General features: G+C 42.9%; 1 protein-coding gene across 1 annotated transcript in view; it reads right to left on the bottom strand.

Moving 5' to 3' along the window:
- Positions 1-392: 392 nt before the first annotated feature.
- HNRNPLL (heterogeneous nuclear ribonucleoprotein L like) overlaps positions 393-17959 on the bottom strand; it is a 28432-nt gene continuing 10865 nt past the window's right edge. Inside the window, exons 7-13 of the mRNA XM_072988305.2 lie at positions 14304-14375; positions 11349-11566; positions 11104-11225; positions 10472-10673; positions 9486-9543; positions 9293-9391; positions 393-1171 (exon numbers count right to left, since the gene is read on the bottom strand). Coding sequence (XP_072844406.2) covers positions 1116-1171; positions 9293-9391; positions 9486-9543; positions 10472-10673; positions 11104-11225; positions 11349-11566; positions 14304-14375 — 827 coding nt within the window. The 3' untranslated portion in view covers positions 393-1115. The remainder of the gene's footprint in view (positions 1172-9292; positions 9392-9485; positions 9544-10471; positions 10674-11103; positions 11226-11348; positions 11567-14303; positions 14376-17959) is intronic.

Consider the following 17959-nt stretch of genomic DNA (forward strand, 5'->3'; position numbering starts at 1 on the left):
AGAAGACACATTCTCTGTGTTCCTAGAGAATGTCTTGAGGAAGCTCTATTGTAGCTTCTGCCCACCCATCAGGTCCGGTAATTACAATTACAGTACAGTGGTGCCGCCGCGTCAAGAAAATGGCCGCCTGCAGCGTTTTCGCACCGATTCCTCGCTTACCGAGGCGGCGAAAATGGCGGCCGGATTGAGGATTTCCGCTTAGCGGTGAGTTTCGTCCCCGTTCGTATGGGGTTTTTTTGCCCCGTATAGCAACGTTTCTGGATAGCGACAATTTATCCTGAACGGATTATCGTCGCTATGCGGGGCACCACTGGATTGTAATTCTGCCCAGCTGTCAGCGTCTTCCAGGGTCCCAGAAGTGGGAAACAACATATGACAAGACTTTAAATCACTTTTTTCAGGAATCAGTTTCATTTATTTTATCAGCAATTGTTAACATGAGGTAAATCAGAATTTATTAACACAGTTTGAAGAGTTTATTTTTGCAAATATTTCTAGGGTAGGGTAAGCAACAAGGACATCATGTTAATGTGAGTCAAAATTAGTCTGAAAAGATACTGTTTAGAATATATTTAAATCTATTCTGGGGAAAAATTGTATTAATTTTTCTCCTTTCTGTACAAAACTCATACACCATGGCATAGCTTAAACCAAGCCATATGATTTGACAAGGTTTTAGAAATGCAACTCGTGAACTGTGACAACATATAACAATTTAGTGAATAGTAGTAACTAGTTTTTTTCCAGCTAACATTCTAGCATATTTTATTTGTCATTAAAGACTAGGTGAAAAATACGCATTGTAAATGAAAATGTTGAATGGAAACTGATTTAAGGTCTGGAACTGTATACAATTTATTTGCACATGCTACCCAGAAGGTAGTTTAACCACCTGCAGATAACAGTTACACAGGTTAATATGTTCTACGTAAAGTACTAAGACACCTACTTCTTAGAGGCAAAGGAAAAAACTGACTTTTTTATCACATTCATTTATTATAAAACAAATGAACTTAAGTTAGACAGGGAAATTGAGCAAGAAGTTTAGTTCCTGTGATCATGCCAACTTTCATAAGTAAAGGTGGAAGGAACTCCTAACATGCTGTTCCTCTGCTCTACAAATGGGAGGAAGTAGAGAAACAAAGCTTCAAGGTATATGGATTAGAGCCATCTGTAAGAAACAAACAAACTTAACAGTGAGAATGAATTTAACTTTGGATAATTTTTCTCGTACTAGCCCACAAGTTTGAAAAATAAGACTACTTTAAAGTAAACTGAACAGATGAAAACTGACATCTTCATAAAAGCTACTATAAAATCTACTTCTGGCGTCAAAACCCAGACCAACTCTTTTAAAAGTAAGAACTTCATGTCTAGAAAAAGAGGTTACTTACCTGTAACTCTGGTTCTTCGAGTAGTCATCTGTGAATTCACACTAATGGGTTTAATCTGCGCGTGCACAGAGGTGTCCGGAATATTCTAGAGTTTTATGCTATGTTTGTCAAGGACCGTCTCCTAGCCCGCCCGCCCTCGCAATCATCTCAGTTCCTAAGAACAGCCCACCGCTGCATCAAAAGATACAGGAGTGACGGACAGAGGGGAGGATGGGCAGGAAGTGTGAATTCACAGATGACCACTCAAAGAACCAGAGTTACAGGTAAGTAACCTCTCTTCTTCATGGTTTCTGTGAATGCACACTAATAGGTGACTAACAAGCTTATAGGTGGAGGGACGTCACGGAAGGATTGAAGAAAGTACAGCTCTCCCGAATGAAGCATCCTTCTTGGCTCTTAAGTCCAGCCTGTAGTGGGAGGCAAACGTGGAAGGTGTTGCCCATGTGACAGCTTTGCAAATGTCTGGGAGTGGGACTCCACAAAGGAATGCTGCCTAAGAAGCCGTTGCTTTAGCCGAATGAGCCTTAATACCTTCAGGTAAATGCTGCTTGGTGAACTAATACGCCAATTTTATGGTAGAGACGATCCAGCAGGAGATCGTTTGGGAGGAGACATGAGAACCCCTGTGAGAGGGATGCCGTGATATGAATAGTCTTTTTGATTTTCAAAAAGGAGAGGTCCTTGAGGTATAAAAGGCAAGAGCCCTCCTGGTGTCCAGTGTATGTAAAGATTTCTCCAAACGTAGATGATGGAAAAAAGGTAGGTAGAATTATTGGTTGGGAGAGATGGAAATGGGGCACAACCTTTGGTAAGAAGGAGATATCTGGAAACAGAGTGACCTTGTCAGGATGAAATTGGAGAAATGGAGGATCAACTCTCAACCCTTGAGGGTCGAAAGAGACAGGTGATTGTGAAACAGGTAGGAGAGAAACTGCAGGACAGTTTGTAAATTCGTAGGATTAGTGGGAAGATTATGAGAAGCAAATTTAACGAAGGCCGACCATTTGTAAGAATAGAGTTTGATTGTAGAAGGTTTCCAGGCATGAGAGAGGATAGTCTCTACTGAGGAAGGATTCTCCATGCTGTGAGATGGAGGGTGTGGAGATCTGGGTGGTGGGTCCTGTCTTGGTGTTGTGTGAGGAGATGTGGGAGTAGGGGTAGGCAAATGTAGTCGCTGGTGATGGAGCGTAGCATGGTGAACCACGGTTGTTGTGGCCACCATGGAGCGATCAAGATTGCATTTGAGTGATCGTTTCTGATTTTGACTATTGTCCTTAGAAGTAGAGGAATGGGAAGGAATAAGTACATGAGATGCGTAGTCCAGTTCACCATGAATGCATCTCCCATTGATATGTGTCCATGCCTGCTCTTGAGAAGAATAGGTTGCATTTGGCGTTTTGAGGTGTAGCAAAGGCATAGACTTGTGGTTGGCCCCAGATGCTGCATAATTGAAGAAATACTGATTGGTCCAGAGACCACTTGTGCATCTGGGTATGCAATTGACTGAGTTTGTCTGCTACCCTGTTGTCTTGTGTGGTGATGTGCACTGCCACAGGAAAGATATGGTATTCGAGACATCATTCCTAGATTTCCACCCCGAGAAATAGAAGCGGGAGGGAGTGTGTGCCTCCTTGCTTGTTGATATAGAATAATGTGGTGGTGTTGTCCGTTATTACTTGCACGATGTTGCCTATGATGATTGGTTTGAAAGCTCTGAATGCCTTGAAAATGCCGAGAAGTTTGAGGTTGTTTATGTGAAGGGTGTGTTCTCTGTGAGAACAGGTAGCGTGCACATGCAGATTATTGCAATGTGTGCTCCATCTGATAATGCTTGGATCTGTGGTAATTTCTAGTGACAGTTGAAGCGGAATAAAAGGGCTTCCCATGAATAGGTTGGATGGACTGTCCCACCACCGGAGTTGAGCGGAGAGCTTGGGGGTGACTCTTATAAGCTTTAACAGTGACTCTGTCATTGGGTCGAAGACAGTAAGATAACAGGATTGGAGTGAACACATTTTTAGTCTGGCATGAGCAATGGTTGAGATTGTGGAGGCCATGAGGCCCAGAAGTCATTGAGCGGAATGCGCAGTGACGCGGGAGTGAGGACGAAAGAGTGATGAAGGAGTGAAGTTTCACAGCCTTCTCTTGAGGGAGAAACACCCTTGTTTGTGTAGAATCTAGGAGAGCGTCTATGTAAGTGATGCGTTGGGTCGGAGTAAGAATCGGCTTTTCCATGTTGACTTTCAGACCCAGATCCCCGAGAAGAAAAAGAACTGTCTGGATATCCATTGTCGCTTGTGCGCGAGAGTGAGAGACTACGAGTCAGTTGTCTATGTACGGAAACAGCAAGATCCCCAGGGTACGCAGATGAGCTGCTACAGGTGCCATGCATTTTGTTAAATACCCTTGGTGCTGCAGAAAGACTGAAGGGAAGGGCTTTGAATTCATAGGCATTATCTCCTACTGCGAACCTGAGGAATTTGCAGTGGTCTTGTCGAACAGTGATGTGGAAATATGCACTGTTTAAATCTATGACAGCAAACCAATCTCCTTGTTGGAGGATGGGTACAATTCATTCTAGTGTGACCATATGGAATAGTCTTTGAATGATGTATTAATTCAGTTCTCAAAGGCCAAGAGTAGGTCTTAGTCCGCCATCTCGTTTTGGGACTGTGAAGTATCGGAAGAAGAAGCCTGGATGGTGTTCTGTGGTAATAATTGGTGATATGGCAGAGAGATTGGATTTCTTGTTTGAGGACAACGGATGGTGGCATTAGAACGATCCTTGATGGAGGTAGGTAAGCGAACTCTAACCTGTAGCGATAATGGTGAGTACCCAAGAATTGGTTGTAATAGAAGACCAGACTGGAAGATGAGCTGTTAGATGAGTGGCTGATGTGAAAAGGTGAGTGCTGCAGATCTGGGGGACAAAGAAGTCAAAGGCCCTTTGAGGATTGCTTTGAACTTTGGCGCTGGACTGTGTGTCTAGGTTGAAATGTTGAAGTTGATTGTGTTGCATATTTGTTTCTGTCAAAATAAAATATGAGTTGTTCATATTGGTAAGGGCGACGCCATGGGGGGTTGCGGTCTATAATATGGTTGAGTATTGTAAGATCGAGCTGTCTTTTTAAATTTTTGCCGGTTCTCCCAAATCTCGTCTGTGTTTTGGTCAAAGAGCCTGAAACCATCAAAGAGTAAGTCCTCTATCCTCATTCTGACATCATCAGAGATATGAGCAGATTGCAGCCATGCATATCTACGGAGGGCTACTGCTGTTGCCATGTGTCGTGAGGAGGCATCAATAATGTACCTAGCTCTAATTCTTTCTTGACGTGCCAGAGCCATGGCCTCTTGATGGAAAGCAAGGCCATGGGCTTTATATTCACCTGCAGCAGATTGGAGTGATGGGAGGGCCTTGTTCCACAAACAACGGTGGTAGGCTCCCATTGCTGCGATGTAATTGGCAGCACGCAGAGTGAATGAGGCAAGGGAGTAGATACGACGTCCCACAATGTCCAGTTTTCTACCTTCCTTATTATTTGGAGTTGTACTAGAGCAGTTGCGTGCTCTGTTTTGAGTTGCATCTACAATAACTGAATTTGGAGGTGGATGCTTAAATAGAAAAGCCACATTGTCTCTGTGTATCTTATAAAGGTTCTCGACCTTACGAGAAATCTGCGGTATGGAGGAAGGTTTAGACCACATTTGTTTGGTAAGTTTTAGTAGCGAAGGAATAAAACTCATGCTTAAAGGCAGAGTCTGTTGTTCACTGATATCCTCAAAAACTTTGTCTGATAGAACTTGAGATGGTTCTATGGTTGTCATAGATTTAAGTTCCATTGCCTTGGCGATTCGTAAAACTAACTGTGGATATGAGGCAGAGTCGTCTGATGGAGAAGGAGGATTATTGGTGTTGATGTCAGAATCGGGTTGGTAGGTTAGGTGGAGATTCCTGGTCCAGTATGGAGTGGGAAGAATCTGAAGAAAATGAATAAGAGGAAATCGTTGGAGAGGAGGGGCAGCAGAGGTTGGTTCCGGAAGATGGCTGTGAGATCGAGAAGAGTGTTGATTTGGTACCGGGGTAGTTTGTGATTTGGAAGTTTTCTTCTGAGTGTGTTTGGTACCAGAAGGTGGAGGTGGAGGACCTGTGTAGGTCATGGTTGCTTGCACTGAAGGTTGCTGAGATATGTATGTGTGCGAACTCGCTTCGGTACCGTAGATTGAATATGCTGTATATCAGGGTGCTATCTCTTTGATTTACGCTTCGGTAACAGAATGGATGGTACGGAATCGTCGTCGGATGATTAAGACCGGTAAGTTTCCTACTACTGGGATTGGTACCTCAGTCATGGAGATGAGTTGGAATAGTCCGAATCATAGTAGTATTGGTGTCGGTGTCAACGGTCGGAATAGAAATCGAGCTCGGATAGTACTGATCTGCTCAATATCGAGAGCTTTTATAGGCAGGGTCATAGTACTTCAGTGGCTCATAGAGCCTGACCCATTTAGATTGTCTGTGTCCTCTGAATTGCTCTCGAGCCATGAAGGACCCGGTTGGAGTGGCAGGTCTCACGGTATCAGCACCGGGATGGTGTAATTGCGGCGCATGATGTTCTTTCCTCGACTTCTTACGGGGAGGAGAAACATTGAGTGCCTGGTATTGATAGTCGGATTCAACAATTGAGATGGAGCCCACTGTGTGTCATGAGTGCAGCTGAAGACCTGGAACCAGAAGGGTTAACTGAGGCTGAGGAGAATGCTGAGCAATCAGAAACACCTGAATCGCCTCCATATTTTCCTTCTCCAGCAGACAAGCTTCGGGCCAGGCTTCGGGGAAGACTTATGGCAAAAAGGTCAGAGGATCGCTCGAAGGCTGTCCACAGAAACATCTGTTCAACTAGCCCTGAGTACTGACAGGATGGAAAGGTTTCCAGCAGCTCAAGGGGCTGTTTTACTATAAAAACAGCTCCTAGTCAGCTAGAATTTTGTGGAAGCAACAAGTCAAAACCTCTGGCTTGCATCCATGCTCCTACAACCTTGAACCATGTTTTCCTGAACTCCTGACTCTGGACTCGGACTTTGGACTACGTTGTGTGTTTGACCTTGGACTCTGACCTTGGACTATGTTGTGTGTTTGACTCTGGACTCTGACCATGGACTACGTTCTGTGAGTTTGTTTGGTAATTGGATATCGGCTTTGCAGTCTTAGTATTCCTGACTTTGGACTGGCTTATCGGACTTCGGCTGTTGTAACCCCCGGGAACGTGACACTGTCAATAAAGGACTAGAGTGCAGTGAGGTTGGAATAACTGTGACCTTTGCAGTATTGATTGGAGAAAGCGGAGACTGAGCCAGAATAGGAGACTTGGGTTGTCTGGATGGAGGCGACAAAGCGTCATCTGGAGAATCTGTCCTTATGGTGGGTTGATCCTGAATCGGAGGTTGTTGTGATACCGGTCTACGTGGATGGACATCAGTAGAAGATATCTTGCACTTTTTGGACTTGGATTGATCTGATATCTAAGGAGCCTTCAGTATCAGAATCAATTTGATTGAATTTGGTGGTTTTAATTTTGATTTCTGAAAGTTTTTAGAACTTGATCTTGCAGATGGGGAAACAGTAGATGGGACGGGAGATTGTCTCAGAGGTTGCGAGTTGTGAGATGACTCCATGGTCTGGGCGGGTTGAAGTGATTTTTCCAGAGAAAAGACCTGAATCGTTGTCGCAACTTAAGAGCTTGCTTTGTAAATTTTTTACAGAGCTGAAAAGATGAGGTTTGGTGGGATTCTCCCAAACAGAATAGGCAGATGTTATGGCCATCTGTGAAGGGAATTTTATTTGAGCACAACATACACTTTTTGAAGGGGGGAAGGGGTGCCATAAATAGTGGGGGGGGGGAAAGGGGGAAACGGCCCAAATAATCAAGAGTCTCTCACGATTTCTTGACTAAGAGGCTGATTTGAAGATATTTAAGAGACTGAAACAATTCCTTATTCCTTTTAGAAACAGAACGGATGAACACAGCAGCTCAACAGAGGAGAGACCTCAGCGGCGGCAAAAAGGAGCTGAGGTGATTGAAAGGGCAGGCAGACCTCATGAGCTAGGGGGGCGGTCCTTGACAAACACAGCATAAAGCTCTAGAATATTCCGGAGACCTCTGTGCATGCATAGATTAAACCCATTACTGTGCATTCACAGAGACCACGAAGAAGAAACTGTTCTATGAAAACATGGCAGTTTCCTTTTTTTTCTATTTCAGAGCATGATTTCATGCATTTCCTCAGAGCTGAACCTCAGAGATAGCACAATACTCTAATTTACTTCCTTGCCTGGAATAAACTATCTTTTCTCTCTAGATATGGTGAATTCACTGCTATTGTGACAACTGTGTAAAATCTCATGATTACCAAATGATCTTTGTCTGTATTAGATATTTTTGCTTTACTGATGAATTAGAAAGATCCATATCCATATTTGTATACCACCTGGTTGTTTTTCAAAAGATAGCAGGCACAGGATAAAGGCAATCCCCCCCTTTGTTTTTTTGCAAATGTACCACCAGAACCTCTGTTTAAGTTGCAGTAGCAACAGTGAAACGGACAAGCCACTAGCTAAATTTACAACTTAATCTCTCATCACAAACCATTACAGGAACCACTGTGCTTGAGAATCTGTAAAACTATATATGCTTTTCTGTATTGGTCATCTCTCATGCTTTTAAACAGCAAACAGGAATGGACAAAAACCACTACTATTTGCTGGAGCAAAGTAATGTTTGTACATTACAAAAGGTAGGGATATGCTAACAATAGCAAAAACAAGTCAATGTCTTACGTCTACTCATATCTGCCTATAATCAAGACATTTTTATGATGAAAATTTCATTGTGTTTAAACACCATCAAAACTCTGCCAACTAACAACATAAGCTATGGGTATTCCATTCTGCTTCACAGTGCCCACTCTGAAATAAAATAAAATTGCCTGCTCCTACATTGGGCGGGGGGGAACCACTTCTGAGTTACTCAGAATCTCTCCGTCATCTGAGAACCAGTCTGCACAATTACTTTTAAATGAGAATCAGTTTGACACAGCATAACTAGAAGGATGTACAGAGACTTCAATGGTCTAAGATCTGGTTTCTGCAGAGACATGAAACTGACTGGACAATCCTGCCATTTTCTCTTAACCTAACCTATTTCACATAGTTGTTTCAAAGACAAAATTGTTTGAAAAATAGAACCATGTTAGCCACCTGACCTCACTGGACAAAGGCAGGATATACATACAATGTATTGATAAATATTAAGTCATTCTTAGTATTTAATAGTAAGTCATTCTTACTCTAAAATAAAAGCACTAATTCCAAAAACACCATGCCACACAGACAGGAAACTGTCTTCTCCGCTAAGCAAATCCTTTAGTTGTTTTTGCACCTTACAGTAATTCCAGCTGTTGTGTTTTGCTTCTGTTCATCTAATTTTAATGTGCTTTGGTCCAGTACAAGTGACAAAAACTTGAATATAATGTTTGAATATACATTTGAATACTAAACTTTTAAACTAACCTTTACCACTACCTTACCTTCTTATCCTACCATTACTAAAATAATTATTTTACATATATTATTTATTGTTCTAAGAAATAACTTTTAAACATGAATTATTGTAGGAACATTATGCAGTCAGAAATGTTACTGAAACCATAATTTTTTTTTCAACAGTATGCTTCACAGAATCACTTTTAACAAGATGGTACACAAAAGAGAAAGCTGTGTGTTAAAAGACAAAATGCGAAGTTTGGCATTAAGTTTAGATTGCCCAGATGTTTTATTCAATTGGTAAGAAAAGACAGAGACAAAACATAAAGAGTAAGAGAAGTTCAATATGATGACTTACTTGGGACTCTTATCTGGTAGTGATTAAGTACTGTGAGAGCTTCCACTGCATCTGTCTTACACTGCCACTCCAACAGACCGGAAAGTGTTTTGGCTGAAGCTATTAGAACAAGAGTTAAATGTTTTCTTCTCTCCAAAATCAGCAGGTTGGGTTGTTTGGTCTTGAGAATTTTTAAGAAAAAACATTTACTTACGTTTTGGATCAAATACTTTGTATTTGATAAAAGGCTGGACTTCATGATCATCACATAGCTGGAATAGTAAAAAATTGGAAAATCGCTGTTAACTAACCAAGATCCAATCCTTGAGGATTTCACAGTATTATCAGTCTTCATGAAATAAATCAGTAAGTGCTGAACTGATTCCTGATTAAAGCAGACCCTGCTTGGGTATTTAAATGTTTGATTCACAATGAAGCAAGATAAAGGAAATTGACTCTTCACTGCAAGTAAGCAAGGCAACAGATTTGTCTTCATTTTTGCTGTACTAAAACATTGCTTTAAAACACATAGGCAAATAATTTAAAAACATTAATCCAGACATCTTACTCTCTGGATTAGACATAAGACTCTTACTTACTGTTAATTTAAATTAATTATAAAAACTACTAGACATTCTGCACAACACAATGAAATGTTTCAGAGCAGAAGTCCCCAATCCCCAACTGAGGCAGACCAGGCCGTGGAGACAGACCCCCCCACACACAGCCTGTTTGCGCCTGTGCATGAGCGTGCTCGCACAAGTGCTTCCTTGCCTTTTGCACATGTGCGTGACCATGCCCGTACAAGCACCCCCACTCCATTGCGCATGTGCACGAGCGCTCCTTCATGCCTGTGCGCGCACAGGGGGTGCCATGCCTTCCTCAGCTGGTCTGCGGGGCTAAAAAGATTGGGGACCACTGTTTTAGAGTAATAGGAAAATTATTAGACTAGCTGGCTTGTAAAGGCATAGCATCCAACCCTACAATGCTTAACATAGTTAACTAGTGAAAAAACACTTGATATCAGTGGGATTTACTTCAGAATAAATCTGCTAACAATTAAATTGTAATGACTTTATAAAACTTTTAAAAAACTATTTTCCACTTTTGACATTTTAAGAATATTAATATACACTGACATTTGACACCTAGATTGTACTTCAGAAGCAACAATAAAATAACATCTATTTCTACTCCTACCTTTACGAAGGTCTCTTCAGTCACACACAAAGGAACATTATAATAATGCAACACACAAGATGGTGGCTGGATGATATTCTTGGATGCTTGCCCAGCACTGGTGAAGCGATTGTTCTTGCTCATTGCAAAATCTTTATAGCTACTTGTCCCATCTTCCAGCTCAAATATCTGACTAGGAACAACTGAATGCTGTTTGGACACACTACAATTAAGGAACACATATTGAAAAACCATTCTGCAGTTCAGGGAATTTAGAATATTTTTATGCTATTCTCAGAGGAACAGAGAAATAAAAGTTAAACCCAAAGTCAACATTTGACCTGCCAATTTGCAATGCTATGATGTACCATCAAGCTCCCTTCTGACTTATGGTGACCCTATAAATTAGAGATCTGCAAAAGGTCCTGTCATTAACAGATCTTTCGGTTCACTGAATAGATGTTAACTAATTTGTCTAATTAGTTAAGCAAGTCAATGAAATATACAAGTGTTTATATACAGAGAAGTAAAATGTTCATTTTTCACACTCTTTGAATATAGATAGTATTCTTCCCATGACAATTTATTCAAATGCTAAACCATTTTCACATTGTGTGTTAAAGCATTAGCATTAAAATGAAGATTATACATACCAAACATTAAGCCTTTTCCCAAATAATTTGACATTATTAAGGTGTGTGACTGCCCTTTCAACAGCATATTCATCACCCATTTCTACTAGTGCTGTGCCTGGAATAGTCTTCATGAACTTCACCTGCAGTATTTTGGGATGGGGTGGGAAATAAAAAAGGAGACAAGAATTCATAGAGTGACAGGACATTTTTGAAGATTTGGTCAGAAACAACTGACACTGGATTGTTTCTATTTATTAACTTACCTTTTCAATATTTCCATACAAACAGAACAAGTTGAAGACTCTTGAGCAGTTCATCTTTTGCTGATGTAATCCACTAACCATGACAACAGAACCTGAGGGGTTCCCTCCATGCATGTAAGAGGAGGAGGCCTGAGGAAGTGGGTAAGCAACAAGTTCTGGAGTATCACGCGATGCCATTCGGTATCGGCTTGGTAATGGTAACAGAGGGCCATGCGATCCTGAAGACAAAGTATTTTTCTGTTAATTTTGTTGGAACAATTGAATTGATCCAATGTGCATATTCATCAAACCAAGTTTTAAAAAGCTGCCACTCTGCACTTCACAGCCAGACCAAAAAATCTTATTAAATGACATACTTTTGAAGAAATTAAAATAAAATTTCAATGAGTAAAAATGTGACAAAAACAACATCACAATATGTAACTTTTAATATTTTGACATATGGAAATGCTTCCCAGCCGTAGGACTTTCGTACTTCTTGAACTTCAGCCCCCAGAATTCATTAGGACCAGAATTCATTAAGAATCTGCAAGGAATTAGGGGAAGAGTGTCCCTTAAAAAAACTAGCAGACTCCTAATTCTTTGCAGCTTTCATGGTAGAGCTGAGCCCCACCCACCAATTTTTTTCGGACTTCTCACAGGATGACTATGACTGTAGGAGCCTGAATAATTCAACACCTGTAAAACTTGAAAATATCTGTCTGGACTTAGATTTTTTTGATTAAAGCCCCCAGAAGGCCATGAATGTCTGTGTGAATAGTACAGCAAGACTTTTAAAATTGTCAACCCTGGGTATGGAGAAAAACTGAGGTCCTCTTCAGACAGCAAAATGTTTTGGGCTGACACAGAAAGTACAACTGAAAGGAAACTTAGACATTTAAAAGGGGATTGTGCACATTCATAGATGATAAAGCCATCAATGGCTACTAATGATAATGATTCTATTGTACTTCTACTATCAGAAGCAGGTATGCATCTGAGTACAGTGGTGCCCCGCATAGCGACGTTAATCCGTTCCGGATTAATCGTCGCTATCCGGAAACATCGCTAAACGGAACAAAAAAGCCCATAGAAACACATTAAAACACGATTAATGCGTTCCTATGGGCTTAAAACTCACCGTTGAGCGAAGATCCTCCATAGGGGCAGCCATTTTCGGTGCCTCTAAAGCGAGGCAACACAGCGAGCGGCCCTTTTGGAACCGCCGATCAGCTGGCTGAAAATGGGGCCTTTGGCATTTTCCCCCAGCTGAGCGGCGGGAGCTTCGAAGCCCCGCGGCTCAGCTGGGGGAAAATGTCGGTGGTCGGTCAGCAGTGGCTTTGGAAGGACCCTGAAGCCACCGCCGACATTTGCCTTCTGAGCTCTCAAAGGACTTCCCCCCCCCGACACTGGAGAAAGCCCTTTGAGAGCTCGGAAGGCTCTCATCAGTGGTGGCAGGGTAGGGGGGTCCGGATGGCTTCCAGGAGAAGCACTGGAAGCCATCCGACCCCCCTACCCTGCCGCTGCTGCCGCTTGGAGCCGCGCTGCGCCACCTATCCCAGCCATGCTCGGACTCCCGGGAGTCCGAGCATGGCTGAGAAACCGGATGCGGGGCGGCTCCAAGCGGCGGCAGGGTGGGGGGGTCCGGATGGCTTCCAGTGCTTTGCCTGGAAGCCATCCGGACCCCCCTACCCTGCCCCTGCCACCGGGAGCTGCGCCGCACCCGCTTATCCCAGCCATGCTCAGACTCCCGGGAGTCCGAGCATGGCTGGGATAGGTGGACGTGGCGCGGCTCCAAGAAGGAAGGCCAGATCGGTTCCTGCCTTATTTCCCCACCGGGCACCTCCTCCGCTGCTGCAAGCACCATCGGGGCAGCCCTTTGGGAGCAGCCGGGAGGCAGGGCAGAAAGGCAGGAGCCGATCCAGTCTTTTCCCCCCACCGGGAGGCTTCTCCAAAAGCGCTGCGCCCGATGGTGGGGGGGGGGAAGATCGGATCGGCTTCTGCCTTTCTTGCCCGCAACCCGGCTCCTCCCAAAGGGCTGCCCTGATTGTGCTTGCAGCAGCGGAGGAGGTGCCCGGTGGGGAAGGAAGGCAGGAGCCGATCTGGCCTTCCTCCTTGGAGCCACGCCGCACCTGCCTGTCCCAGCCATGCTCGGATTGGCTGGGATAGGCTCACAAGCACTGGAAGCCACCCGGCCGCCGCCACTTGGAGCTGCCCCGCGCCCGGCCAGCGCTTCCGAGCAGCAGCAGCGGAGCCCTCCCCCAAGGCTGCTTCGAAGTGCTGGCCGTGAAAATGCCGACTAGCGCTTCTGAGTGGTGGAGCGCCCGCCAGGGGCCTATGGGGAAACATCGCAATGCGATCGCAAAAAACAAATCACTATGCAGATTCATCGTTAAACAGGGCGCTCGTTATGCGAGGCACCAGTGAAATAGAACTGGGTACAAATGAACAGGAGTCTGCTCATGTCTTGCATATGGGATTCCTAGAACCTACCTGGCAGTTAAGATCTAGCCAGGGGGCCCTTTTGAAAGAGCCGTTCCTCAAGGAGGTAAGAGGGATGACTTGTAGACAAAGGGTCTTTTCGGCAGCTGCCCTTAGACTATGGAACACCATTCCAATTGAGATTCATCTGGCACAGACACTGATGACATTTCGGCGCCAGGTCAAAACCTTCCTGTTTCAGAAGGCCTTTAATTGAAATAATATCAACCGTAGGTCCTGATGGCAATTTTTAGAGTATATATTTTAATTGTTTTATCTTTTTTATTGTATTTTAATTGTTGTAAGCCGCCCAGAGACCTTTGGGTAGAGTGGGCGGCATATAAGTTAAATAAATAAAATAAAAATGTGGTTGACCAGAAGGCTAGACTAAATAGGTCTTTGGTATGATCTAGCATGAATCTTCCTACAAGCATCAATTGCAAAAAGGAACAGGTTATATTAATCAATGAAACGACTAGAAACCACAGAACTTACCATAGCCATCATGCCTAAATGATGATGGGTGTTCTCCTAAAATTGCTTGTCTCTGACGCCCTTTCCCTCTGTCTAAAGGAGAGAAAAACTGTATTAGAAACCAAAGCAAAGCAGACACCACACACAAGAAACTCCTTCCAAAGATACTGGAACTTTGTCAGTAAGAAGAAAAAGACACATTTTCCAATTAAGATGACAAGAGCAACTGCACTGGATCAGACCAATGGTCACCTAGTCCTGTAGCATGCTTCTAAAAGTGACTAAGCAGATACTGCATATTAAATTAAGACATGACTCTTAGTTACTTTAAGACATTCATTTAAACTGACTTACATTTTAACACATACGTAGTTGTAGAACACAATAATTACTGGCATAAAAATACTGCATTTGAGAAGAAATTTCCCCAGCTGCAAGGAATTAAACCTAAGAAAATTGGACTGTTCTCTTAACATCACACAATACTATAAAGTAAAAAATTACCTATAATTCTGATAAAAACAAGTTGTAAATGCAGTACTTTCAAAGGACAGTACCTGAATCACACTAATAGCTTCAACAGCAACACATTTTCAAAGTAGGCTTCTTTCAAGAAGTTTCAGCACAATCCAACAACAACCTGTATTACATGGTTTCATAATCAGTAAACACAGAGTACCACATTTGCGTAATACATAACTACACCAATAGCTATTGGCGGGTAATGGTGAGATTACTATACACTGCTACACTGTTATACGTTATACAGTCTATATATTATAATTGCATTAAATTTCATTTTTAAAAAGCACTTTTAACAATGAAAAGCTCTTCCAGCAAACTGCAGGTTACACAATATAAAGTTAACCAAGGGGTCAACACTACTGGATGAAAGCAGTGACCAACTTCAAGTGATTATTTACAACAATACAATAAATATTTATTACAAATTTTCTTGATAAGTAGCAGTCATAGTTAATTTACACTGCTTGCTTTCATTAAACAATGCGAAATGCCAATACCTCAGTTATTTTCAAAACCATGAGAAATGAAACACATCCAACCCAAGTAGCATACACTTTGACAAAAAGTTTAAGGAAAAGTTTACATCAACCTCATGGAAACTGCTGGATTTGAGACCCCAGCTTTGATGGAGTATTTTTAAAAAATTGTTTGAAATATTAAGATAGCCTGTTCAGATTAAAAGAAATTGGGGTGCATTCTAATAGGTACTGAGGGAAAAATACAAAAAGGGGCATTTTAGCACTCTGATCTCAAGCAGGCTCCACCATTTCAGCAGAGTTTACTTCACAGCTCTGCCCCTAGTCTTTTTCTTCCTAAGGAAAATGAAAGGTTTGAGAAAGAAAAGCTCCTCTTTGTGCAGAGGCTCTCCCATGTGAATAATGATGCTGAAAAACCGGCATTCTTGTTAATGTAAGTAGAGCGCTGAAGTAAACAGGAAACCTTCCTCTTCAGACTCATAACTTACTGTGCAAGGGACAATGAAGCTCCCCTTTTGTACACTGAACAGACCCAGGTATCTGACACTTGAGTACTGTAGAGCTATACTATTGTTCAGTAGGAGAGCCCATTCAGGAAGAAACAGAATTCTCTGTAAGAATTGTGTTCTGCATTCTGAAATGTAACCATGAGCCTAATCACACTTCTAACTCAGAAAGCACCAGAGTACTTCAGGGATCAGAAAATAACCCCCAGTTCACTCAATGCCAAGTGTTCTGTTGTGGTGATGAATGCCAGAGGTTAAATTTAGCAAGATCTTAAGGACCAATCTGATTTTAGAGTTTGTTCTTTAAAACTCCCAGAGAGGGTGCCAGGCAAATCTCAAGGGGCAAGGTGTTCCAGAGACGAGGGGCCACTGCCAAGAAGGCCCAGTTTCCAGTTCTCTTCTTCTGGGCCTCTCTTGGGGTTAAGCCCCTCAGCTGCCCAGCCTGGCTAGATCACATGACACAAGTAGACCTAGGTGGGAGCAGGCACTCTGTCAAGTATCGAGATCCTAAACCATTTAGGGCTTTGTATGTACACATCAATACCTTGAATTCAATGCGAAAATGAATGGGCAACCAGTGTAAGGCCGCCAGAGTGGGAGAAATGTGATGAATTATATTTTTCCCCCCAGTTAATAATCTGGCAGCCGTGTTCTGGACCATTTGTAGTTTCTGCATCAATCTCATGTAGAGTGCATTACAGTAGTCTAATCTCAAGATTACGAGCGCACAGACCAGAGTGGTGAGCACCCCAGCATCAAGATAGGAGTGCAATTAGGCAATCTGCCAAAGATGTAAATGGGCAGTGCGGGCCACAGACACTACCTGGGATTCCATGGTAAGCGCTGGGTAAAGATGGACCCTTAAGCTGCGGACCACATTCTTTGTGGTGAGAGTTGCCCCCCCAAAGAGAGGGAGCTTCTCAAACCACTAATAGGGGTGCCCACCCTCAAAATCTCCATCTTGTCCGAGTTCAGCCTCAGTCCATTCTCCTTACATCCACTGCAGTACAGTCCCCAGGCAGCGTTCAAGGGGCGCAACAGCATCCACTGCTGTTGGAAAGAGATGTAGAGCTGCATGTCATCAAAATACTGATGACCCCACCCGGCAGCGTCAGGTAGATATTAAACAGAATTGGAGAGATGATCAAGCAATTGAGGAGCCACAGGGCCAATACACTCTCTCCAAGCTGAACTCTCTGAGAACGGTCCTCCAAGAAGGACCGGAGCCAGGCAAGAGCCAGGCCTCTGATCCCCAACTCAAAGAGCTGCCCCAGGAGGATACCGTGGTCGATGGTATCAAAGGCAGCGGAGATATCAAGGAGAACCAACAAGGACATTTTGCCCCTATTGGCCTACCTCAATGCGTCATCAAGCAGGGTGACCAATGCCGTTTCCGTACCGTGACACAGCATGAAGCCTCATTATTTTTAAATAGTTTAAAATAAAATACCCTTGCCTAAAATCTCTTTAGATGTGACACAAATTGAGTAATTATTGGAGGCTAGTTGCCTTAAGAAATTACATTATTTATATAGACATTATCTTTGGCATATTTCATTCTGTAACTCACCATGCAACTGACAGTGGTTACAATGATTTCCAAATTGGGGCGAATAGCACCCAAAAGTAACACCACTTGCATAGCTACACAAGAGGAATTTGGCCAATAATTTCAGTTTTAAAGAGGAATGAAAATAATTTTATGATTTAAAGTGAATGTAGTACAGTGGTGCCCCGCTAGACGATTACCTCGCAAAACGATGAACCCGCATGACGATGAGTTTTTGCAATCGCTATAGCGCTTCGCAAAACAGTGTTTCCTATGGGTGATTTTTGCTATACGATGTTTCGGGCCGTGCTTCGCAAGCCTTTTTTTCCGGGACCAATTTTCGCAAGATGACAATTTAACACAGCTAGGTCCGCAACTCGCAAAACAGATGTTTTCGGGACCAATTTTCGCAAGACAGCGATTTTAACAGCTGATCGGCACTACGCAAAACGTTTTCTCTATGGGCGATTTTCACAAAACAACTACGATTTGTCCCCATTGGAACACATTAAATGGATTTCAATGCATTCCAATGGGGAACCGCATTTCGCAAGACAATGTTTTCACAAGATAGCGATTTTCGCTGAACAAATTAACATAGTCTTGCGGGGCACCACTGTA

Source organism: Pogona vitticeps, chromosome 1, assembly GCF_051106095.1.
Source record: "Pogona vitticeps strain Pit_001003342236 chromosome 1, PviZW2.1, whole genome shotgun sequence".
Taxonomy (NCBI): Eukaryota; Metazoa; Chordata; class Lepidosauria; order Squamata; family Agamidae; genus Pogona; species Pogona vitticeps.